The sequence below is a fragment of the Zootoca vivipara genome, chromosome 9, assembly GCF_963506605.1.
Source record: "Zootoca vivipara chromosome 9, rZooViv1.1, whole genome shotgun sequence".
NCBI lineage: Eukaryota > Metazoa > Chordata > Lepidosauria > Squamata > Lacertidae > Zootoca > Zootoca vivipara.
Genome location: NC_083284.1, coordinates 24148975 through 24174665, shown reverse-complemented (window position 1 = coordinate 24174665; position 25691 = coordinate 24148975). Strand labels below are relative to the sequence as shown.

The following is a 25691-nucleotide window of genomic DNA, read 5'->3' as shown; positions in this document are numbered from 1 at the left end:
TGCCTATTCACAACCTTGGATTTTTAAATGGGTATATAATCTGAGTGTGTTTTTATACATTCAGAAATATAAACACCTCTTTCCTGCCTTCCCTGGGAGACTACATGCTCGGAGGGAAGGCAGAAAAAAGGGAACCCAGGCCAGGGAACACACGTTTGATCAGTTGTTATGAGAAAACTCTGTCAGTTTTCATTTTATATAGTGTACAATGTACACCAACCTGGGTGCTTTGGCAGAAGGGTGTTACATAAATCCAGTAAATAAATAAATAAAGCATCATGCTTTAGGAATGTGGTTATAGCGACTAAACAAAACAGCAAAACAGATAACTGATTTTAGCACATAAAGTAAATCACAAATGAATTTGTCTCTTCTTGCTTTTGAAATTTGCACCTCTTTAAATATATGAGTAGTGTTCCTAAATACCATAAACACATTTAAGAGATCTTGAGTATAGAAAGAGCAATTTGATATACCGTTGTACCTCGGTTTTTGAACGTCTCTGTTGATGAACATTTTGGAATTCGAACTCCGTAAACCCAGAAGTAAATGCTTCAGTTTTCGAGCACACCTCAGAAGTCAAACAAGAAACGCAGCTTCCTCCGAGTGCAAAACCCTGAAGCCTAGCTGTCGGCTATTGAGTTTTGGTTTTTGAATGTTTCGGAACTCGAACGGTCTTCTGGAATGGATTACATTCGAAAGCCGAGGTACCACTGTACTTTAGGTGCAACTGAAACCCTGCAATCAGTCCATTGCGTGCGTGAATCCCACTGTTACTCGTGAGCAACTCAGCTGTAATCCTATGCACACTGTAAGTCCCCTTGGATTCAGTGGGATTTATTTCTAAGTAAGCATGCATGTTCTGCTACCCTTGACTGAAAAAACAAATACTGCACTGTACTGAATTTAAAATGGCATTTTTGTTCATATAAATGCACTTTTCAGGGCAAGAGAATATAAATAATTGTAAAAAGAGACAGAAGTGATACCAAGTTACATTTGCTCTTAATGTACAAAGCAGGTGTGTAGCCTCACATATCATTGTATGTATTCCTAATGAGTATCATTCCATTTCATTTCATTCAACCAGGGTCAACCAGGGCGAAATGGCTACCCGGTAACTGTCCTACTGTATATCAATGGAATGCATGTATCACTTTCAAAACCATTATTTTCTTAACTATATTTGTGCTTTTCTATGGCTGAATAAGGAAATTTAACCTTCCCTGGTGTATTCTGCTGAATTCAGAATGAGACATTTTCTATATTTCTCTTAGCAAATCTTTACATAGGATCTAGCAAGTAACACTAATTCCATGGTATATACATAGAAGACAATATAACAATTGTTTATTGAACTTTCACATTCTAGAATGGCGACATCATTTTTTAAACCCATAATTTAAAACATTACTTAAAGTACATCCATCTTGTATATTAGTTTTCTTCATTCAATTGCTATTTGTCTGGATACTAAATCTACAGTTCTACAGTTGCAAAAAAAAGTGACTTAATTTTACACACCTCCAGAAAAGATAATTCCAGTGGTATTTGAAAATTCATAAAATCTCTTAGAAAAGCAGTTTTTTTAGCAGCATATATAACCCACTTCTGTACCATTTACACTTGCATGTTTACAACTTTGTCTGAGAAATTTAAATATATGAAATAATGCATCCATCATAATTAAGACTGTTAAAGAGCTACTAACCAAATATATACTTTTATGTATGTGACATGTCCCTTTTGGACAGAAAGACATACACAAAAAGATGGCTTACCATAATTTTCACGGGGGCAGTAGTTGCGGCCCGGGGTCGCTGTTGGGGAGTCAAGGTTGCAATGCTGGAGGTCTTGTATGGTCTGCTGTGGTCTCGGCCATTGGCAGGGGTGGGGGGAGGGAGAGAAAATGCTAGTGGGGTTGCCCACCAATAAATTTAAAATGTGAACTGCCCAGTCATTGGCCATTGGGGTATTTGATGTCCCTTTTGTGGACCTGATTGTGCCTGTTCTAGATTGAGTCCACTTATGGGGCATAAAAGATGACTGCACTGCTGGCTCGTGGCACAGTCCAAATTGGTAGTCCCACCCACCCACTCTTTATCTGGTATCTCTGTCCACTGGTAAGTGGGCAGTGCTTTTATTTGCCTTTGCTATAGAATTGTTTAGACACATTATCTGGGCCCAGGAAGGAATTGGCCTGCAGACAAGTTGCACCTGCGTGTAGGTATTTATTTATTTTTTGACATGATTTCGTGATTCTAAAAAGTGAAAAACAGGAAGCTGCCTTATAATGAGATAGACCACTAGTTCAGTGCTGTCTGTAGGTCTGATGAAGGTTTCAGGGGCATCGTCAAGCCTGTTTAATTGGGATTCATTTCAGTTATTGGGACCTCATAGCTGCCAAGTTTTCCCTTTTCTCGCGAGGAAGCCTATTCAGCATAATGGAAAATCCCTTTAAAAAAGGGATAACTTGGCAGCTATGTGGGGCCTAAAGAATAGAGAACAAGATGCTTGTAGGTATTCATGTAATCTCAATTGTGGCTTATAAAAGCTGGTTGGTGGGTATTGACTGGGTTGGTCCAGGGAATGAAAAATGTTTCCTTATAGGAAGGGGATTGTGCTAGCTGCTCTTAAAGAGGCATTGATATATATCTCTCCTCATGAGGCCCTCCTTGGACTCAGTAGTGTGACATATACCAAGGTGCTTGAGAGAGAGAGATGACTGGCCAGCTTTGAATGTGCCTCAAAAAAGCCAATTACAGTGGTACCTCTACTTACGAATTTAATGCGTTCCGAAAGCACATTCGTAAGTCGAAAAAAAATGTATGTCGAATCCCATAGGAATGCATTGGGAGAAAGAAATTGTAAGTCGAAGCAACCCTATCTAAAAATTCGCAAGTAGAAAAAATCCTATCTAAACCGCATCCAAGATGGCAGGCGAAGCTCTATTCGTAAGTAGAAACATTCGTAAGTAGAGTTATTCGTAAGTAGAGGTACCACTGTATCTAGATTCACTGAAATCTGCAATAGATCACTGGTAGATCATTGGCTCCCCCCAAAGAAGCTGAACAACTGTGTCTCCCCTAACCCCACAAAAATGGGCCTTCCTCCTTCCTAAAAAAAGCTCAACACCAAAAAGGGGGTAGATCACTGCCAGTTTTTAACTCTGTGAATAGATCGCAGCCTCTTGGGAGTTGGCCACCCCTGTATTAGAGGAATGGGGGTATTATCCTGCTAATTCTCATTGATCTCTCAGCAGTTTTTGATACCATCAACCATAGTGTTTTTCTGAGCTAGCTTTGTGGCTTAGGAATAGAAGGCACTGAGTTATGCTGGTTCTGCGCCATCTAGCCAGGCTGGTTCCAGAAAGTAGCAACGGTGGGGGGGTGGGGGGTGGGCTTCTATTTTGCTCCTTAACACTTGTGCTGTGGGCTCACCATTATGTTAATTCCATCCAGTTCGGTCTTTCCTTTCCATTGGATGTTTATGAAACACTACAGGTGCTTAATCCATGCCTGGAGGCAGTAATGGGCTGGATGAGGGCCAATAAACTAAAGTTGAATCCTGACAAGATGGAGGTGCTATAGAGTGATAGTTCCTGGTGCCAGGAATTAGGGGGATGACTTACTTTGGATGGAGTTGCACTTCCACTGACAAATCAGTTGCCTAGTCGGACTTAGGGTTAGGTACTCCTAGCATAATGAAATAAAGGTACATACTATGAAAAGCTGGATGCCTGGCAATTGTTGCTTGGGCTTTGTTCTGAAAGCAAAAGCAACTGCTTTTTCTTCATGATCTTATATACTTTTCTTAAAAACCTAATCCTGTGTATGCATATAAATGTAGGTTGTGTGTATGAGAAAGAGAATATTTCAGCATTAGAGCTTACACAAGAAAAAGTATTGAGTATGCATCTAAGACGTTGCTTTTGGAGTCAAACCAATAGCCTGACAAGCTGTTGCTTCTTGCTTTGAGGCAGGAGCCTTTCCTACCAAGAGTCATTTGAAGTTACCAAATGAATGACACCACAAAGCAATGTGCTCTATCTACTTCTGTGCATACTGCTGCACATACTGCTGAACAGCTGTAAAGTATGTCTTAGCATTTCAAAAATTAAGGGCCATGTTCAGGGGTATGTTTTCATTTAACACAGGTATCGTGTCTCCTGATTGGCAGTTACCAAGATTATTTCAGCTTGCAGATTTTTCAGAGAATTAGAGCAATCATTTAAACTTTTCATAGGTGAGTGTGAATGGGTGGATTAGAGCATGCTGCAGACAGCTGTGGTCATTTGTAAGTTTTAATATCTTTCACCAGCATAGCCCGTGCATATATTCCTAATCAATGTTTTAGTGCAAGACTGGGGTTTAATAGAAATTATTTAAAAGGTCCCATTTGAATGGAACTAATTGGCTGTGGTTTCCTTCAGGTAGTCTAACCCATTAGCCATTCCACAGCATATCCCTAAATAGGAAATGACCTAAGCATTTCTACTTCCAGCTGTGTAGATCAATTATCCAGAGCTTTTCCTCCATGCTCAATGTGATAGAAGAGCACTTATTTTAATTTTTTTTTTTTTTGCGTTTCACATGTGTAAAGTGTGATCTGGTATTTCTATCATGCTTTTCCAGATATGATTAAAAGCATATGTAGTTTTTTTTTATTCCACAGTGGGTATAAATAAGCTTAAAATGTAGTTAGAGGGTTGGAAAGCTTCTGGTGTTTGAGGTGGATTTAGTGGAAGCAAGAGTCTGGGTTTCAAATAAGTAACTTTTTTAATCAAGGCAGCACTCAAATGTGTGATTTGGCAATTTATTAAAACACTGGTCTTTTACATAAAGATTTTATCATAGCTTCTTTTAGAAACTGCAGGACTTATGAAGAGACATCAGGATTGGCTAATAATACAGCCTTTATCAAGTTAACAATCAAAATTATGCCACACACACACACACACACACACACACACACACACACACAATGTTAATGTGGACTTCACTGAAAATCGCAGTTGTGCAAACCATTTTAATATTGTGGAGGGGTTAATAAGGAAATTTGGAGTATTTAATGAGAACGTTTTTGCAATTTCAACTGTTTCATGCAAACATTTCTAGATCTAGTTTTTGCAGTGAGTTATGATTACGTATTTGAACATGTTTTTGTAGCAGAGAAGAATTATTGCATGCAGACAAACTGGAAAGTCACTGGCAAATGCTACTTTGGAAGAAGACTCAGTTATGTGTGCACTTTTAATCTGGAATCCAGTTTTTTAAGCTCAATCTTAGTGCCCAAATATCTTGTGGTATGTATCCACCATGTATCATCTATAGCCCTGTTCAGATGTTCAATACCCATGGGAATGCACAGCGTTAGCTCTGATGCTGATATCCTGCTGGTTAATAAATAAATGATAAAGAGGTCAGTGGAAAAGTTTCCATCCCTTTGGACACCCTACTACTGTGCATGTTTTGCAGAAGCCCCCTGATGCTGGTCATGTGTAGGCTGGGAGATGTGACTGGTGCACATGTGAGCATCGAAATTTCCTCTGGTCCCTTCAAAAATTAGGTGCTCACATGGGTAAAAAATGCCTTAATAAGGCTTGTAAAGACTTTTGCCATCCTCCTTGAATACACAGCATAATTTTGCCACAGATGACGGTTATCTTCTGCAGGTGTACCCAAGTCTTAGCAGTAATGATCTGCACCTCTTTTTCTCCTGACTGCCATAGTTGAGTTGAATCTAACCTCAGGTAAATCAACAACAAATCTTTATTACGGTCAAAGACCAGAGAACGTGTTAAAATAATCCATAAGTCAGATATAAGATTAGAAATTTAAAGTAATTAAAATGCCCAGTGTAAATCAAAATTCCCAGTATTGTATTGGTCATCTGTAGAAAATAGGTGAGTGTGGACGCAAGCACATTGTCAGGGTAGTAGTCGATGGGTTTCAAACCCTCGGTGAGTTAGGGACTTCTCCTGCACGCTAAGAAAGGCTCTGTTGGATTGAGTGAACAAGACCAATAGTGGGTTCAACAGTCAAGAAGGCAGTTTCTGCATGTGCTGTAGAGTAAAGTGAGGGGCAGATGGGGCTTGTCAACTTGGGAAGGAGAAGGAAACTCTGATAATAATAATAATAATAATAATAATAATAATAATAATAATAATAATAATATTTATACCCTGCCCATCTGGCTGGTTTTCCCCAGCCACTCAGGGCAACTTCCAAAAGAAATATTAAAATACAATAATTTGTTACACATTAAAAGCTTCCCTAAACAGGGCTGCCTTGTGAGATATATTTGGGAAAAGAAAAGGCTAAGGAGTAGACCCTACACAAATTCACAGTGAAGTCCCAAAAATGTTTGGATGGTGCCTTGTACACCTCCTCCTGGCAACTCTGGCAGCCACGCTTGTGCCCAATATATTGCTCTGCTTTCCTTTGGACCGCATCAGCAAAGCCGAGAGGGGGTCTTGTTGTCTGGGCAGCCCTAGATCTCCATACACATTGCCCAGGCTTGCGCCCCAGGGTAGGTCACTTTGGTGCTTGTAACACAGCAGTTGGAGTTCACCCTCGGAGATTGTCTCTCGAGACAGATGGATGTCAACAACAAGTATATTTTTGTGAGATGCATACTTACTTGCTTTCAGCAACCATTTCAGTACCTAGAAATTTGATCTTGCTCTAAACCACCAGTGCCTGGCATAGGTACAAAGAGGAATAGAAAATTGGTTTGCTTCTTAAATTGAAGCAAGACAGCCCTGTTGCTGGAATAGAGTTCACACGCTGGCGGTGGTGGTGAACTGCCTGTGATTGTGGTCCTGCTGTGTCTTTCAAAGGAGCTCTCCCATAAAACGGGAAACAGGGGCACAGTCATGCCATTTTGAGTTATTTGGATAATTTCAGATCCGCAGTGAGAAATATGTTGTATCCTGTTCCAGATGCACAACCTGCAATCAATTACTTTGAACTCCAGTGATGAGGGTGCAATGCAGCACAGCAGCCCTTTTCATGAACAACTGAAAAACAGGGCGAGGGGGACGAATCTCTTGGCAGGATTACAGATTAAGGGCAATGCTTTTACTCTGGAGCCCAAAGAGGAGTAACTCTGCTTGATTTCATAGGTAGTATAATTTGCCCATAGAGCTAAGCAATTACAGACTTCATTTGCTGATACTTTAAGATCCCTGAACCAGGGTAATAGTGCTAATATCTTTTTAAAAAAAAAACAACTCAAAAAACCACCCTGGAATTTATTTTATTTTTACTTTTTTAAAAAAACACCTCTCTGGATCTTTTGAAACAGAATTGTGACCTGCTTTAACAAGAAGAAGAAAAAAGACTTCTTTTTGGAACAAGAAGCAAGCTGCAGACTTGGTTGTTTAGAAAGGATTGTAGCTCAGTGGAGCATCCTGGGTCCCAGGTCCAGTCCCTGGCACCTCCAGGTAGAGTTGGTAATGCCCCTAATCAAAAACCCTTGTACAGCTGCTGCCAGTTAGTGTGGACAACACTGAACTAAATTAACCAACGCAGCTTCCTATTTTTGAATTAATGAAGAGTGAGAAACAATGAGGACCAAGTGAAGAAATTATATGCTTTTATGTCAACATGTCTTGGATGGCTTCTTCAGTCATCAGCACCCCCTTCTACACTTTCTGGTCTGAAGACGTGGCTGTCCCATTATCCTCAGACAATGGGAATGATTCTCCCGTGGTTTGTCCTGCTCCACAGCCACACAGGAGCATGCAACTCCAAAATGAGCTATGGGCTCATTTTAAGAGTTGCATAAGTCTCCTGAGGAAGGGGGCAGACCACTGGAAGAGAGGATGACTGAGGCAACATATAATCACAGAATTGTAGAGGTGGAAGGGACCCTGAGGGTCATCTAGTCCAACCCCCTACAAAGCACCCCTTAACACCCAGTTCTGTGGCATCTTCAAGTGCTTTCACCTGAGTACACAGGAGCCATTTCCTAGCGGCCGGGGGACTTCGGCCCCCACAATAAAATATTTGAGGAGGCCGAGCCCCCACAAAGTTGATGAGCATTTCTTTTCAGGTGGTGGGTGTGCACTGCATCATGTGATTGATTATGCAGGGCAGAGCTTACCTGGGCCCCCACAATATTATTTTCAAGTTGGTAGCCCTGCCTGGCTGGAATGTCTTCTGGAACCATGATAATTCCTCTTGCTTGCCTGGGTGGAAAGGTTTATGTTTAGAATCCTATGGCTTTGGTGTGGCTGAAATTTCACCCACTATACAAAAGTGAGAGTCACTTCCACTTTTGCCTCTGCCACTTCCAGAAGGTTGCCCACTATTGAATGTGGCCCTTGAACAGAAAAGGGTTCCCCACCTGCATCTTAAGTGGAAGAACGAAGCCTGCAGTTCTTTGTTCACTTTCCCCAGAGGTTACAATTAGGAAAAGCCTAGCCCAAAGTACACTCCCCCCCTATATATTTATAGGCTTCCTTTCTGAGTAAAACTCTCACAAGGCAATTTACATAGTAATCTAAAATTGCAGTTTCAATAATAATGTTTAAAAAATACGATGCAGTTTCTGAAAAAACCTCCCCAACATTAGTAAATCAGCAGCAATAAAAACACAGACCTACATGCCCGGCCCCAAATATAAACACAATTTGAGCAAAGCCAACAGCTAAAAGGAGCACTAATGTAAAGGAAATGCCACTCATGCTTAGCCCACCTGGAAAGAAAAGGTGTTCAAGGAATAGAGTGCGGTAGCTTTCTAGAAGTCTGCAGGCAATGAATACCAGAGTCATGGGGCCACCACAGAAAAACATATTGGCTCTCCCCCTTCTCTGCTTGCACACCTTGACATAATGGGTATGCCCAGTGGAAAACTGGTTGCTTATTAAGTGGGAGATAATGGAACAGATTGCTGTTCAGAATTGCTTTGCTATATTAATGATTTACATCATGCCAGGGTGGAGGGAGGGGGAGAGATAGCGTTTATTCAGAATTATACCAGGACAGAACAAAAATCTAATTCATCAAAGTCATCATGCCACAGCTGTTACAACAATCCATCTCCCGCTGAATTCCAGCCAGCTAATTTTTGAGAAGTGACATTTTTCACAGTTTATTGTTTTCTCATCAACAAGGCACTAGCCACATCAAATATATTCACAGAATGGCATTGGCATTGATGAATTGGCCATGTGCTTTCTATTTAAAGATATGAGGGCTTCAGTTTCTTCGAAAAGAAATTAGGCATTTAAGTATGGGGCAGAAGGCTTATTTCTGCTTTATATATATATATAAAATGCTGCACACATGTTCACTGTGCCTATGCATCCAACAAACAAAGCAAAACAAAAACAAACCAGTTTATGATATCTGGTAAATGATATTATGGATATCACTTACCGAATAAATTAAGAATAAGGATGATAGCCTAGTATATGCTTTCTATCCATCCTCTATGACATTCTTTTTATGTATCTGGGGATACTAGTTTAATCACAGCCTGGAAGTGATTAAACATCCGCTGAAGAAGACATATACATTCCATTTGGCCTTTGGAGATAGATGAGATGCTAGGCTATGGAATTGTGTATTGCTTAAATATGTGGAAGTCTATTTTGTTTATTGGTGATGTTTTGGATTTAATGTCTTCATTTTTGTGTGCTGTGTCTTCTTATAATTTCTGTACTTCCCTAGGATCCTTGATTAAAGGAAGTTTTTTTTAAAAAAAAATATAATAAATAATTGAAATAACAGTTGTTATAACACTGGCACTGTTTCTGGCAGCAAGGTTAGGCAAAACATTTGTATTCTCAATGTGTAGGTGGCCACTTATCCCAGACGTTCCCTTCACTTAACAGGGTTTAACAGAAACCTTGCTAGTCACTTGAATGTGGCTGCTGGAGTTTTGTGTGTCCGGTTCCCAAAGAAGTGGACAGTTCTTTACTTCCTAGTCCTAAGTATGATGTGCTCTGCAGTCTTCATGGGTCTATACCCATGAATTAGTGTATTTTAATGTTTCTGTTGGAAGCTGCCCAGAGTGGCTGGGGAAACCTGGCCAGATGGGCGGGGTATAAATAATAAATTATTATTATTATTATTATTATTATTATTATTATTATTATTATACCAAAGAGGATTTCCTGGAACTGCTGTATCTTTGGACGTTTCTGGTCAATTGGAACTACCATAATTGTTAGCCAGAAAGGTTGCTGCTGAAGCAAGGAAAGAAGACGTAATCCAATGGCTATGCCTACTGAAAGTCCCAGATTCAGTCACCAGCAGCTCTAAGGAATATTGCTGTTTGAAACCATGAAGAATCACTACCAGGGCCGTCTTAAGCATATCTGGCGCCCTGGCGCGAATATCCCTCTGGCGCCCCCCCCCGCCCCATTTCTCAGCACGGCTGTCTGGCGGGCGTGGCAGCGCAGCGCCCCCCTGGTGGCCTGGTGCCCTGCGCCACCCAGCCTTGCCCTAGGGCCGGCCCTGATCACTACCTGTTGATGTAGACAGCACTGAAAAACACAGGAAGGTGCTTTGCACTGAGTCAGAACCACTGAACCATGTAGGCCAGCATTGTCTACACCAGGCTTCCTCAACCTCGGCCCTCCAGATGTTTTGAGACTACAATTCCCATCATCCCTGACCACTGGTCCTGCTAGCTAGGGATCATGGCAGTTGTAGGCCAAAAACATCTGGAGGTTGAGGAAGCCTGGTCTACACTGACTGGCAGTGGTTCTCCAGGGTTTCAAACAGGGCTTTTCCCAAACCTCCATGGAGATCTTGGGAATTGAACTGGGACCTTCTGCAGGCAAAGCATATGCTCTTTCAGAACCTTTGATCATGTCCATAGCTGCCAAGTTATCCCCTTTTTTAAGGGATTTTCCCTTATGCTGAATAGGCTTCCTCGCAAGAAAAGGGAAAACTTGGCAGCTATGATCATGTCCATACCAAATGTTTAAAACTTACAACTTCCCCAAAATAATTTTGGGAACTTTACTTTGTTAAGAGTACTGAGACTTGGAGCTCTGGGAGGGATAAACTACAGTTTATCCTGTGGGGGAAACTATATGCTTCAAATGTTTAAGCATATGGTGTGTATCAGTGCTATTTTTCCAGAAAAAGAGATGCCAGAATTCACCACGGACGCCTCCCTTGTTCTCTTATGATGGCAATGGTGCCCACCTGAAGAGTGCCGGAATTGAGTTTCGGTGTGTTCTGGCTGAAAAAAACACCCTGGTGTGGATACGTTTGAGATCCAGCACAGGACCTTGGGGTGGGTGAAAGTAGTTTCTTTCCATTGCTGGTTTTAACAACAGTCCGCTTATACTCATTCCAACAGAAGCAGCAGAGAGTTTTATTACTAGAAAGGATTTAGCATGTAGAGTAACTCCTCTATGAAAGGGAAGGCAGCAGGGAGAAGCTTAGCAAGAACACATTAGCCTACCTACTTGAATTCCAAATTTCCAGTAACAAAGAAATCTCATCAGACTACTGGGGAATCACATAAAAACACCCAATGTAAAGCCACTATTGCTAAACATATAATTAACTTAGGTAGGAAGAAGAAATGGAGATCATTTATTTTTAATGGGTTTCATGACGAACAGCAGCAGAGTGAACTGTGAACCAGCAGAGGAATGGTTATAAGAAACATGTTCCATCCAGGCAGTCTGGAGCAGGTCGGGCGCCCTGGCACTGAGGCGCGGAGATCGCTCCGGTGCCCCCGCCCTCGCAGCGTCCCGTGCGGCTTCGTCGTGCAGCGCCCCGCCTCCCAGCCCGGCGCCCTGGCGCGCCGCGCCACCGGGACCTTACCTAGAGCCGGCCCTGGTTCCATCTTTCGTCTTACCTGAATCTAAACTGAATAATTTGCAAGTGCTGTTAACAGAAAAGCTGTTAAAATTGGCATTTTAATATTAACCTCTTATAACCACTGAGCCTAGGGCTTGCTGATCAGAAGGTCAGCGGTTCGAATCCCTGTGACGGGGTGAGCTCCCGTTGCTTGGTCCCAGCTCCTGCCAACCTAGCAGTTCGAAAGCATGTCAAAATGCAAGTAGATAAATAGGAACCGCTACAGCGGGAAGGTAAACAGCGTTTCCATGTGCTGCTCTGGTTTGCCAGAAGCGACTTTGTCATGCTGGCCACATGACCTGGAAGCTGTACGCCGGCTCCCTCGGCCAATAATGCGAGATGAGCGCGCAACCCCAGAGTCGGTCACGACTGGACCTAATGGTCAGGGGTCCCTTTACCTTTACTCTTATAAATACAAATCTCTATGTGGCTTTCTTTTATCCACTGATATATTTTCCATTCAGTGAATAAACTGGTTTTGGTCAAGTGCCCAAGAGTTGTCACAGTGCGATGTACAAATGATTTGCAGATTGAGATAATTCTTGTAGCTAGACTCTAAGCATTTACCCCAAAATAGACCTGTTGAACTGAGTAAATGATTTCTTCCTGGCGAGAAGAGGACTATTTATTGTATTTGTGAGAAAATAAGTGAGATGGTGCAAATATGATAACCAATTATATGGAAAGATGGAGTTCCCAGTATTTCTTTTCTTCAGTGCTTCTGCCATAAATTGAATAGGCAAACGTACAATGGCCTCTTTTTTTCTTCATAAAAGCTTCACCTGTTGAATTTTTGCCTTTTCATGCAAAGGGATGTAGGTTGATTTCATTTCCATTATGCAGTTGGGAGCAAACCTCCCTATTCCTCATCTGCCACAACATGCTCAGAAACATAGACATGTGGATCAGATCACATGTCTACAAATCTTCCCATAGGAAATAAACAACTATCTGACTTTTAGAAGACATCTGAAGGCAGCCCTGTTTAGGGAAGTTTTTAATGCTTGATGTTTTATTGTGTTTTTAATATTCTGTTGGAAGCCACCCAGAGTGGCTGGGGAAGCCCAGCCAGATGGGTGGGGTATAAATTATTATTATTCCCAGAGGATGGTTCATCACCAACCGACATTTGCATAAGGCAGCCCAATGAATTCTTGGGTTCTTTCCTTCTTTTAAACAACAAGCCTTAGATGCCTGCAGTGCTTGCCATACTTGTTAAAAACTTTTGATTAAAAAAACCTTGGAAGTGGTGGTACTTTATGATGTGCCACCCCCTCCTGAGTGTATGGACAAAAAGAAGCCCTCTGACAATCTCTTCTTAAAAGCAATTTAAATTTCTATAATGATAATAATTTATTTTTATTATTTCTACCCTGCCCTTCTGGCTGGGTTTCCCCAGCCACTCTGGGCGGGTTCCAACAAAATATTAAAATACAATATTTCATCAAGCATTAAAAACTTCCCTAAGCAGGGCTGCCTTCAGATGTCTTCTAAAAGTCAGATACAGTGGTACTCCTGGTTACAAACACCTCAGGTTACAAACACTTCAGGTTACAGACTCCGTTAACCGAGAAGTAGTACCTCTGGTTAAGAACTTTACCTCAGGATGAGAACAGAAATTGCGCGGCGGCGGCAGCGCAGCGGCAGTGGGAGGCCCCATTAGCTAAAGTGGTATCTCAGCTTAAGAATGATTTCAGGTTAAGAACGGATCTCCAGAATGAATTAAGTTCGTAACCAGAGGTACCACTGTAGTTGTTTATTTCTTTGACATCCGATGGGAGGGCGTTTAATTTTTTTTGTTTATTTAAAAAGTAAATAAATATCCAGATCAACTTGCAAAGCTTCTTGTGAGCAAGGGACATGGAGAAGATTAATACTGTAAAATTTCTGTATATTTTCTAGGAAGATCACAAATGGTGGTTCTTGCAGGTGAAAGGTTGCAGGTTCCTCGGGCACAGTTCATTTTCTATCCTGTCTGTTCCATACATGGTTGTCCATGCACACAAAATTATTCAGGAGGAGAAAGCAGGGGAACAAACTCACAGATATGTGGAAAATAAATATACAAGATGAGATGATGATGGAGACAGCTGAAGAAAGGTCACTTTGATTGACAGTATAGTCCTTTACATCTTCTATTCAGAAGTAAATCCCCTTGAATTTAATGGAACTTACTCCCAGGATAGTGGGTATAGGATTGTACTGTAAAATGTTTTATTCTGCTGTGGACCAAACTTGTTAAGCTTACTGCTGGCTGACGGAGTCCTAGAGGAGGCATTTTAAAGGGTTTATCTCTCTATCCATTTGCACAACATACCTCACCACAGAGGTGGGGATTAGCTAGCAAATATTTATATAGCACTCTGTGGAAATAAGTCTTCTTTCCAGCCAAGAATCCCTCAGACACCCTCCTTTTCTGCCTGCACAATTGTCCACAGTGATAAACAGCCCAGTTCTAAATACATTCACAGTCATGTTTGAATACAGTGGAATGTACTTCATAGTAAATATGCTTCAAAAGCCAGCCAATGTTTAATTATTGCATTAGTGTATATGGGACAGATTCCCAAAATCCCCCGGGGGTTTGATTTTCAAGTGTTCAACATCCAAATGTAGAGACATGTTTTCAAAAGAATACAGCCTCGATTCAAGGTCAGATTTTTCAAAAGTGCTTGGAGCACAGTAGCTTCCTTTGTGTCACCCCTGGGCAGATTGTCAGAAATGTTTTGCGAGCCTGGGAGCTCTTTTGAATTCTAGCCCCAATTGTGGGTGCAAGTCTGTGAATGTAATTATCTGAGGGTGTTAACGAAACATCAACCCAAAGAAAAGGCTATTATTGTGCTGTTATGTATGAATATATGTATGGGGCTGACTTATGTTAAGGACATATAAATAAGCAGATAGAACTGAGAACTCATTTGAATAAACTTAAAACACACATTGCTTTCGTTTACTGTATAGAAAAAGCTTAAATGTTAATACTGAAGGGAAGTTGTTTTTCCATGAGGCATGTCCTTAAGGTTCTGTGGAACCCAAATAATACTGCATAAACAGCTTCCATCTGTTAACTCCAGACTATTTCTTCCAGCTGTGAAATCTGATCACTTCATCTGCTTTATGATGGACTAAAACAATCTGCAGCAATATTTTAAAAAGTTGACGTTAAAGCTTCCCCCCCCCTTTTTTTTTTACAAAAAACAACAACCAACCAAAACCTTTCCCCCTGCATTTGTGAAGCCCCTTTGAATGTCAATTCCCATTACTATTGATTTAATCTCTGTAAATACTGTAATTTTTTATTTCCTTAAAACACAAAACCCTGCTCCCCCACCCCAAAAGCCAGAGAGACCATTCTGAGCTAAAAGTCTTGAGTCCTGTAGAAATTAATAAAACAGCCAATCTTATTCTGAAAGTTAGTAAGGGAAACATATATTCAGAAGACAGTACATGATGTAAAACATCATTCTAGAATCCATATTGGTGAATTTGTCCAAATCTAAAAGAAATCGACACAATAAATGTTGGTACATGGGAAATCGAGATGCTCAAATATTTACAGAAAGACTCTTTAGGAAAGGGAAGTTTAGGAGAAAGAGAACTTAAAATGAGTATTACTGATCCCTCTCCAGTTAATCAAATGACAGTAAATTAGTATAATACCCCAAGTCTATGCAAATTTTATGCAAATCTGTGGCCTTTTCTGTGAGTGGTTTGAAGGGCTCAGTCTACATTCAGTACACAGGTCCAAGAAAACCCTGTTGGCACCCGCTGGTTACTGGACAGTGCATCTTTCATAACATAAATAAGTTTAGTTACCTCACCCTTGAATTACATCCAACCTCCAAGAGATAAGTATTTACACTCAAGATACCTTTTTGAAGTTATAGTGGTGGTAGCAGCCTAATAGTACACAGTTCACCTCATGTAGCTACCTAGTTGTTCAGAAGGAAAAATAAAAGCCAGATGCATTATTTCATATATTGTGTTGCAAAATAACATTTCTGGCTTGCAATTCTAGCTTTCACGGACTCCTCCTTGTCAAGCACCAACAACTGCCTGGTGACTTTCCAACATCCTGTTCTGATTAATACCTTTCTATATCTGCTTCTCCTGCTGTTGCTTTCTCTCAGCTTTGCTGACTGAGGTGCCTTGGGGGCATTACACCTAACTGCCGACTATAAGCAAATAATAGCCTAAACTTTTCCACAAGTTCGCATTTACCCTGACATCAGCATCCATTTGATTTAACAATTTTATGTCCTTTTGGCTTCTGATTATCCTAGGGTCCAATTGGTTTGGATGGAAAGCTGGTAGGTGACTCCCCTTCCTCCCCCCCCCCAAAAAAAAACTACTGAGCCTTTCAATGTACTTTACTTTTTTCTTCCTATCTTGAATCACTTATGAAGCTTGCATATTTTCGTCAACTTATAATTTACTATTTGTAGAAAAAATTACAGAACTTTTATCAAATTGACTTGCTTGTAGTACCTCTGTCTTTTGCTATAACCAAATTCACTTGAGAGTAGCCATTCAAAAGAGTTTTATAGTTTATAAAGTGGTTGCTGTTTTTGTTTTAGATATTAACTTGTGTTTATAGTTTATGGGGGGGGTTATGGGGGGGTTGTTTAGATGTTTTTGTTTTAACTATTTACTTGTCTATTACCCTGTGAACTGCTCTGAGATGAAGGGTGGTATATAAATCTAACAAATAAAATAAACATAAATAAATAATATTGAAATTGAAACAACACCTTTTATTCAAAATGCAGTTCATAATAAAAAGATAGCAATAAACAGGCTTCGGTAGATTATTGCTACCTGGCCTTGGATCCTAAATCTTTGGAAATTAGTGGCACTTCAGATGTTGAAACAAAATAAAAAAATTCCTTCCAGTAGTACCTTAGAGACCAGCTAAGTTTATCATTGGTATGAGCTTTCGTGTGCATGCACACTTCTTCAGATACACTGAAACAGAAGTCACCAGACCCTTATATATAGTGAGAGGGTGGGGAGGGGTATTACTCAGAAGGGTGGTGGGAATGGGTGATTGGCTGATAGGTGTGGTAAACCTTTTGGAATAAGACTTTGAGATCTTATATAGAATGTCCTGGGAGATTGAAGTGTTCTCCTACTGGTTTCTCTGTCTTGTGATTCCTGATGTCAGATTTATGTCCATTTATCCTTTGGCATGGGGTTTGGCCTGTTTGTCCAATATAGAGAGCTGAAGGGCACTGTTGGCATTTGATGGCATACACAATGTTAGAAGATGAGCAATTAAATAGTCCTGAGATGGTATGTTTGATGTTGTTGGGGCCAGTAATGGTGTTGTCCGGGTGTATGTGGCAGCAAAGTTGGCATCTGGGTTTATTGCAGGCTCTGGTACCAGTGTCCATGTTAAGTCTGGTGGTGGTATTATTGTGGGTGAGGAGGAGTTTAAGATTGGGTGGCTGTCTGTAGGCAATGAAAGGTCTTCCTCCCAGAGCTTGAGAAAGAGAACTGTCATTATCTAGGAGAGGTTGTAGATCTCTGATGATGTGTTGTACTGTTTTAACTTGGGAGCTGTATGTGATGACTAGTGGTGTTCTGTTATTTTCTTTTTTGGATTTGTCTTGCAGCAAGTTCTCTCTGGGTATCAGTCTGGCTCTTTTGATGTGTTGTTTAACTTCATCGGGCGGATATTTTAGTTCTAAAAGGTTTGCTGTAGATCTCTTAGGTGAGAGTCTGTGTCTGTAGAGTTGGAACAGATGCAGTTGTAATGTAGGGCTTGGCTATATACAATGGATTGTTTGGTATGTTGGGGATGGTAGCTAGAAGCATGTAGATATGTTTGTTGGTCAGTTGGTTTACGGTATAAGGTGGTGTCTATACGCCCATCCTGTATTTTTATAGTAGTGTCCAAAACATGTATTTCTTGCATAGATTGGTTCATTGTTAGATTGATGGTGGGGTGAAAGTCATTTTTTTTATTTTGTTTCGACTACGCCAGACCAACACAGCTGTTGTTGTTGTTTAGTTGTTTAGTCGTGTCCGACTCTTCGTGACCCCATGGACCATAGCATGCAAAGCACTACAGTCTTCCACTGCCTCCCGCAGTTTGGTCAAACTCATGTTCGTAGCTTTGAGAACACTGTCCAACCATCTCATCCTCTGTCGTCCCCTTCTCCTAGCGCCCTCAATCTTTCCCAACATCAGGGTCTTTTCCAGGGAGTCTTCTCTTCTCATGAGGTGGCCAAAGTATTGGAGCCTCAGCTTCAGGATCTGTCCTTCCAGTGAGCACTCAGGGCTGATTTCCTTCAGAGTGGATAGGTTTGATCTTCTTGCAGTCCATGGGACACTCAAGAGTCTCCTCCAGCACCATAATTCAAAAGCATCAATTCTTCGGCGGTCAGCCTTCTTTATGGTCCAGACCTACCTGTAACTTCAGATGTTGTTAAACTGCAGTTCCCACCCCCACCCCCACCCCCGATCATTGGCTGGGTTGCAGGTTTCATACAACATCTGGAGGGCCAAAGCTTTCCCATCTCTGCTACAGGCCCTAACTTGGAATTATCCATTATGAGATACCCGCAACCTCAAATAGTCAATTGTATTAAAAATTATTGTATTTGTTTCCTATAGGTGTTATATGATATAGGAACTGGAATGCTTACATATATTCAAAATAAAAAAAAATCCTTCCAGTAGCACCTTAGAGACCAACTAAGTTTGTCATTGGTATGAGCTTTTGTGTGCATGCACACTTATTCAGATACACTGAAACAGAAGTCACCAGAGAGGGTGGGGAGGGGTATTACTCAGAAGGGTGGTGGGAATGGGTGATTGGCTGATAGGTGTGGTAAACCTGTTGATGACTGTTAACGACTGCAATTGGTCTTACAGGAAAAAGCAAGGGGTGAGATGGCTAAAGATAGCTTTATCATGTACAATGAGATAAGAATCCAATGTCTCTATTCAGGCTAGGTCTCTCCATGGTTTTAAGTTTGGTAATAAGTTGCAATTCAGCAACTTCTCTTTCCAGTCGATTTCTGAAATTCTTTTGTAATAAGACAGCTGGAAAGAGAAGTTGCTGAATTGCAACTTATTACCAAATTTAAAACCATGGAGACTGGAGTTATGGGTAAATGGGCTGCTATAGTCCACAAAAGTTGCAATATTAATAACTTAGAATATTGCCCGTCAGATAGCTGCAGCCCGCTTAGTGGATGCCATGAGTACTGCTCAGACTTGCAATGCTAGATCTACCAGGGTGAACTGGCTATTCACCACATTTCTAACATGAAATACTGCTTCTTGATACCTGCCACTTCTGTGTGGATGATGCCATTTTGGCTATGTAGTGCATCAGGAACTGAGAGAATGATGATAGAATGTTCCCCATTTGACAACTTACTAGCAATGTAACAAAGTGCTCAGAAGATCAAATATTTTTATTAGTAAAAGACTAACAGAAGAAAATAATTATTTGATCTCATGATGATCTGTATTCCAGGAACAGGCAATATGTCCAATACTGTAGTGTCCACTAACCATAAGTCTGTTATGCTATTTTTAATAAAATGACTGCACAATTTTTGCAGCCTTAATAGCAGCTGTGTGCCACATATAGCAGTATAGACTTGAAAATATATTACCATATTCCATGTATTCTGAACCGAAGAAAGGGTTTTTCATATCCAAACTGGCCATGGGATGCTCTCTGCTCTCTTTTCATTACAACTGTTTCATAGTGTTGCATGCCACCCCAATCTCTGAGCATCCTAGACACTTAACCAGTGTTTCCTTTTGGAATGAGGCACAGCAGAGACAGTTGTGTCGTTATGACATATGGCTTATTCACACAAATATACAACCTGAGCCTACAGTGGAGGCGTTCACAGTGTCAATACCCCAAAGGGGTCTTGCTTCTTCCATAGCTTCTTCAAACATTGCTTTGACTCCCTCTCGCTTCCAAGCTCACAGCTTTTTTCTTCTCCCTTCTAGCTCACATACCTCAACTTTTAACTCTGCCCTTCTGTCTTTCTAAGAGACATATGGGAGGCCCACCCATTTGCCCTGTGGCACAGAGCTACACCCTTTGTCACCTTAACAACTCATACATAGCGGGCCATTACCAGGCTTGCCTAGCTATTCCAGCAATTGAATGCATGTTGGATCCAGGAATTAGAAAGGTGGGGTGTGTGTGTAGGCATTAGAAGAGTCTTGTCTTGCAGCCTACTCCACCTCTAAACTCATTTGTTGTTGCTTAGTCGTTTAGTCGTGTCCGACTCTTCGTGACCCCATGGACCATAGCACGCCAGGCATCTAAACTCATAACAATAGCTATATTCTGGTCTCAGCAAAATGCCTTCTGAGCTCTTACAAAATTCTCTCTCTCTCTCCCCACCCCCCTTCCTAATAGAAACATTTATATATTTTAATAATCTATGGTGGGGAAATCCAGCACTGGGCATATATAATTTTTCTCTCAGCTGGGGTTGCAATGTGTATGTTTTTGAGGGATGTCATGGTGCAAGGAAGTATAGAGCAGTATGCTTTCATGTAATTCTTCAGCCTTTGAAAATTAATAGAACATATATGAAAGTAATGAAAATTAACTACAGTACAGTAGCAGTTTTTTAAAAAAATGATCTAAAATTGATTGTGTGTGTCTACCTGCATGTGTGTGTGCAAAAGACACCCCTCTTCCATCTCCTCTTCTCTCTGTCTCTTAAGCAATGGAAATGTCTTAAAACAGAATGTTGCACTTTGCTAAAAATTGGATTTTACTGTCACCTATTAAATAATATAGCAACCATATAATGAGCTGGAACTATAGAATTTAAACTTTTGCATCTTTGTGTCTGCTTAATTTATCTTACTTGGCAATGCTGCCATTATGTCCTGGTGAGGCACTACAAGTCCAAGACCAGAAGCTGGTTTTTGTCCTGTCTCACAGTTATCAAAATGTTTGGCCAGCAGTTTGTGGTTCTGTGCAAGACAGTAAAAATCCAGCGGGATTTTCAGAAGTCAGATTTAGTTTAAATAAATTTCAGTTGGTAAATGAAATTGGACTCCCAGTAAGAATTAAGGCTGCAACAATTCATGAATTAAAACAATACCTACAGTAGTGGGAATTCAGTTTGATAAAATAGTCCATTGGTGGTGGTCCTGTAGTTACACAAGAAATTTCTGGAGGCACATTCAGAAAGCAAAAAAATAATATTTTGGAAGACTGGGGTTAGAAACCATAGTATTATTGGTAACAATATTGATAGTGATAAAAAGGGGCTTTGTTCCATATGACTGTAGCTAAGGTTGGTTGTGGGATGCGGGTGGCGCTGTGGGTTAAACCACTGAGCCTAGGGCTTGCCAATCAGAAGGTCGGTGGTTTGAATCCCTGTGACGGGGTGAGCTCCCGTTGCTCGGTCCCAGCTCCTGCCAACCTAGCAGTTTGAAAGCACGTCAAAGTGCAAGTAGATAAATAGGTACCGCTACAGCGGGAAGGTAAACGGCGTTTCCGTGCGCTGCTCTGGTTCGCCAGAAGTGGCTTTGTCATGCTGACTATATGATCTGGAAGCTGTACACTGGCTCCCTTAGCCAATAACGCGAGATGAGCGCCGCAACCCCAGAGTCGGTCACGACTGGAACTAATGGTAAGGGTCTCTTTACCTTTACCTTAAGGTTGGTCCTACTATTTGGCAAAGTGAGGCACCCTGCAGGCAGCAAAGGGGTAGAGGGCATACAGATCTATTTGGCCCATGCAGATCATATTTTACTTCCTAAGCTAGCCCTCGGTTGCCATGGAAGACTGCTTCCCATCACCAGTTGTTGGTTTTTGTACATGGAATGGTGGAGGCTGCCATCTTGTTGCCTCAGGCAGCAAAAATGTCTTGGAACAGCCCTGATTAAAACAGCCAGATTTAATTTATGTCAGATATTGGAGGACTCCACAAATACCTAAATTAAGAGAATGGTATGTAGAATTAAGGGATACAGCTGTCTTAAGTAAACTAACATGAGCATTATGGATGAAATAGGGAGTGTGTAATGAAAGTATGTTTGAAATGGAAAGGGGCTGCTTTATACAAGAATGTGAGACCAAATTATGTAGTAGGGTATCTGATTCAACTGTTATAGATGTTTTTCCATTGTTATTGGGGGTTTTTTTTGTGTAACATAATACACAGTTTCTTTTATTGTAAGTTCCTTTAAAAGAAAAAAAGTTTAATAATTCTAGTGCATTATGGACAACACAAGGTTCTCCAGCAGGGAAAGTCTGCAATGCAGAAGACTGAAATGTATCCTCATTATAGGCCTTGAATGCAAACAGACATGTATGTATAAATATATACGTACATAAACAGTATGGAGTCGTTTGAGGATGGGTTGACATTCTATGAGCAGTTTTGCAAGTTTTAAATATTGCGGTGTCCTAAGGGTACAATTGAAGAGGTAGTGGGGCTGTTTAAAAATCTAGCAGAGTTAGCTTTATGCTTTGGGGTGGGGAAGGAGATCTGCTGGCTGAGCCAATGACAAATCCATTGCTCTGTCGTTTCACCATTGGCGGGCCAAGTGATGGGAGTGCAGCTTTTTGTTTCTCTCTCTGTGTGACTTCTCATTTAAGGGGGTGCCTTCACTTGACTTTCAAGTACTCCCCACTCTTTCTCCTTTCCACATATGGCACAAAAAAGCTCACCCTGTTTGGCACAGTCCATTCTCCCACTTGACACTTAGTAGAGCATTTTCAGTGGGGAGGGTGCTGTATGGTGGAGAAAAGCAGGGAAGTCAGCTTTCACCAGTTTCTTTATTCACACTTAATTCTGGATTCAACCCTGTATTTATCGAATTCTTCATTTAGGGCCTCCTCTCAAGCAGTCTTACCAAAATCCATTATTAGCTGGTGACCCTACTTCAGAAGTATTGTGGTTTAAGGATTGTACCGTGCATGCAGTGGGAATCACAAGTAGTTGGAAATGGCTGTTTTTCTTCCAACTTTGTCTGTTGGACACATTAATTTTACGTAAGTCATTAGCAGCCCATTTCGAAAATAAAATTGCACAGCTTCTTCAACTCACATTATATACCAAATTTGCTTCTGGCTTGCACCTAACTAACTAGATGCTGTAAGAACTTAAGAAGCTTCTTAACTGAAATTCCTTCTTCAAATAATTCTGTCACTCCCATTATGGATCTGTTACTTTTAACTAATTCACTAATTGGCATTCTAACCAAGTATATTTAGGCTATGAGCTTTCAGCTGTGGAGCTTTTGTATTTATAGAGGGTGCATTTCACCTGATGCTCAATGCCTTGTGGGTTTGGGGAAGGGGTGGGGAGGAAACCAAGTTTAGACCTTTTCTAACTCCTTTCCTTTCCTTTCCTTTGCAGGGTCAACCTGGTCCTCAAGTAAGTGTTAATCTTAAATTATTATGCATACTAGTGGAACGTACAGCAAAATGTAGCACTAGCAGTACATATTGTTCCTGTTGAGTATGCCAGACAGCTGTGTCTTTTTTGTGATGTTCCTTCCCATTCTGCTCACCTCTGGCCTCCATCAGACACTGTGGCCTCTACGTATGCTCAGTCTTCCCTATTTGGGGGCAAGGGCTGCTTTGTGGGAGATGGATTTTTTTCCTGGTTGGGGGCGGGGTGTTCCTTGCAAGGTTCCTCTCCTCTTGCTTCTCAGTAACCCTGCATTGGCTACAAAGTTGCAGTAAGTCAGCCCCTGAGTTTGCTATTAGCTTATTACAGGTACTTGCAATTTTAGTCTCATCACCAACATATTCCTTTATTGCAATAGTAGCAAAGTACCACATGGAACAAAACTGATATTGCAAGTTTGGTCTGGTTAGTTGAAAATTGCTATCATTACACAATACAGTAGGCCACATATATTTCCCAGAAGAAACAACTGGGGGGCCCCATATGCTTGAGTTCTATCAGCTGTTTGACCAGATGGTGCTTTTAACAATGTATTACTAAATAAAGCAGGTCTCTTAACTATGGCTTGGAACTTTGTCACAGAACTTTGAAGTTAGATAAAATATCTTAACAAATGTGTTGCGGGAGCTGGTTTGCATTAACTGCTTATTAATCACATGCTAATAATGCTGCTGTAATCCAGGAAGCCTTCAGTTACTTAGGATAACATTGGCCACTTTGATTAATTATATGCAAGCCCGGGACTGATGTCTGCTTTGTTTAAGAATAGCCCAGCTTGGAGCATAATTAAATAAATGTGAATTCATCCAAAAAGAGAGAGAATGTCCTGGGTCAGACATGTAAAAGAAAAGCACTGGGGAATAAATTGTATGGAAGTTACAGGGTGGGGAGGGGGTTGTTGAGGGGTTACCAGAAGGAGAATGGAGGAGTAGCAGGCAGTGATCAAAACCACATCAGGCTTTTGTTAAAATAAAACTGAAGTTCTCGTATGAGGTTTGACTCACGTTAACAACTTTCTTGAAACATGGCTTTGGCTAGCAGTGTTTCCTTCACCAGCTAATAAATTTTGAGAACTGTAGCCACATTCAAGCACTTAGCGGGACTTGTGCATTCCATTGGGTTCAGTAATGTTGTGTGGCTCACATAGAGGGCAAATGTTAGTCCACTATGATGACATAGTGGAGGCCCTTGAGTTCAGGTTTTTAATTATTAACATTTAAACACTTGTATGATTCTCTTTGAGAAAGGATATTTATTTGTTTATATTTATCAATGCTTACTTTGGGTTTTTCTTTTCTTTAAAACAAACAAATAAAAGGAGCATGTTGGTCCTTTCACACAATGGGAGTTCTCTAACCTTAACAAAAGTACATTATAATGAGCATAGGAATCCACGCAATGGGGGTGAGCTCCCATTGCCCTGTCCCAGTTTCTGCCAACCTAGCAGTTTGAAAGCACGCCAGTGCAAATAGATACATAAATACGTAGGTACTGCTGTGGTGGGAAGGTAAACAGTGTTTCCGTGCGCCCCATATCTGTCACAGCACTCCATTGCACCAGAAATGGTTTAGTCATGCTGGCCACATGACCTGGAAAGTTGTCTGTGAAGAAACGCTGGCTTCCTCAGCCTGAAGCAAGACGAGTGCCACACCCCATAGTCACCCTTGACTGGACTTAGCTGTTAGGGATCCTTTACCTTTACCTTTTTCCTATGCTAGTAACACAACAATTCCAATGCCAGTGGAAATTCTCCTCCTCCTCCTCCTCCTCCTTTAACTTTGTAGATTGCCCTTCAGTTGAAGATCACAGGAAAAGTTCACAATGTAAAAATTCAAAATGAGAACAAAAAAAATACATAATAAAACAAAAGCAAAGCAGCAACCCCCCCCCTCCCATAAGCACATTTAAAATACCATATAAATGTTCCCTGCATCAGTTCTGGATGGTGTGGCTGGTATACATCAAAATATAGGAGTGTCACATCTCCTAATCAGTTTCATATCTCATGAAGTTGATGTCATGCATTCATTGTAGTTTAAGTGTGCTCACCATATCCTACAAGGGAGCATATATTTATCCAGCTTTTAAAAGGGGCTAGGGTAACTGATGTCTCTTTTTCCTGTGTCTCAGTGTGTATGTCTCTCTGTCTCTCTCCCTCTGCCCCTAGGTAAAGGTAAAGGGACCCCTGACCATTAGGTCCAGTCGTGACCGACTCTGGGGTTGTGCGCTCATCTCGCATTATTGGCCGAGGGAGCTGGTGTATAGCTTCCAGGTCATGTGGCCAGCATGACAAAGCCGCTTCTGGCAAACCAGAGCAGCACATGGAAACGCCGTTTACCTTCCTGCTATAGCGGTTCCTATTTATCTACTTGCATTTTTATGTGCTTTCGAACTGCTAGGTTGGCAGGAGCTGGGACCAAGCAACGGGAGCTCACCC

The 25691-nt window shown here is 41.1% G+C and overlaps 1 protein-coding gene across 1 annotated transcript in view; it reads left to right on the top strand.

Annotated features, from left to right (window-relative positions):
* The window catches only part of COL25A1 (collagen type XXV alpha 1 chain), a 269550-nt gene that overhangs the window by 146220 nt on the left and 97639 nt on the right, over positions 1–25691 (top strand). Inside the window, exon 5 of the mRNA XM_060278497.1 lies at positions 23201–23218. Within this exon, the coding sequence (XP_060134480.1) occupies positions 23201–23218 (18 nt within the window). The remainder of the gene's footprint in view (positions 1–23200; positions 23219–25691) is intronic.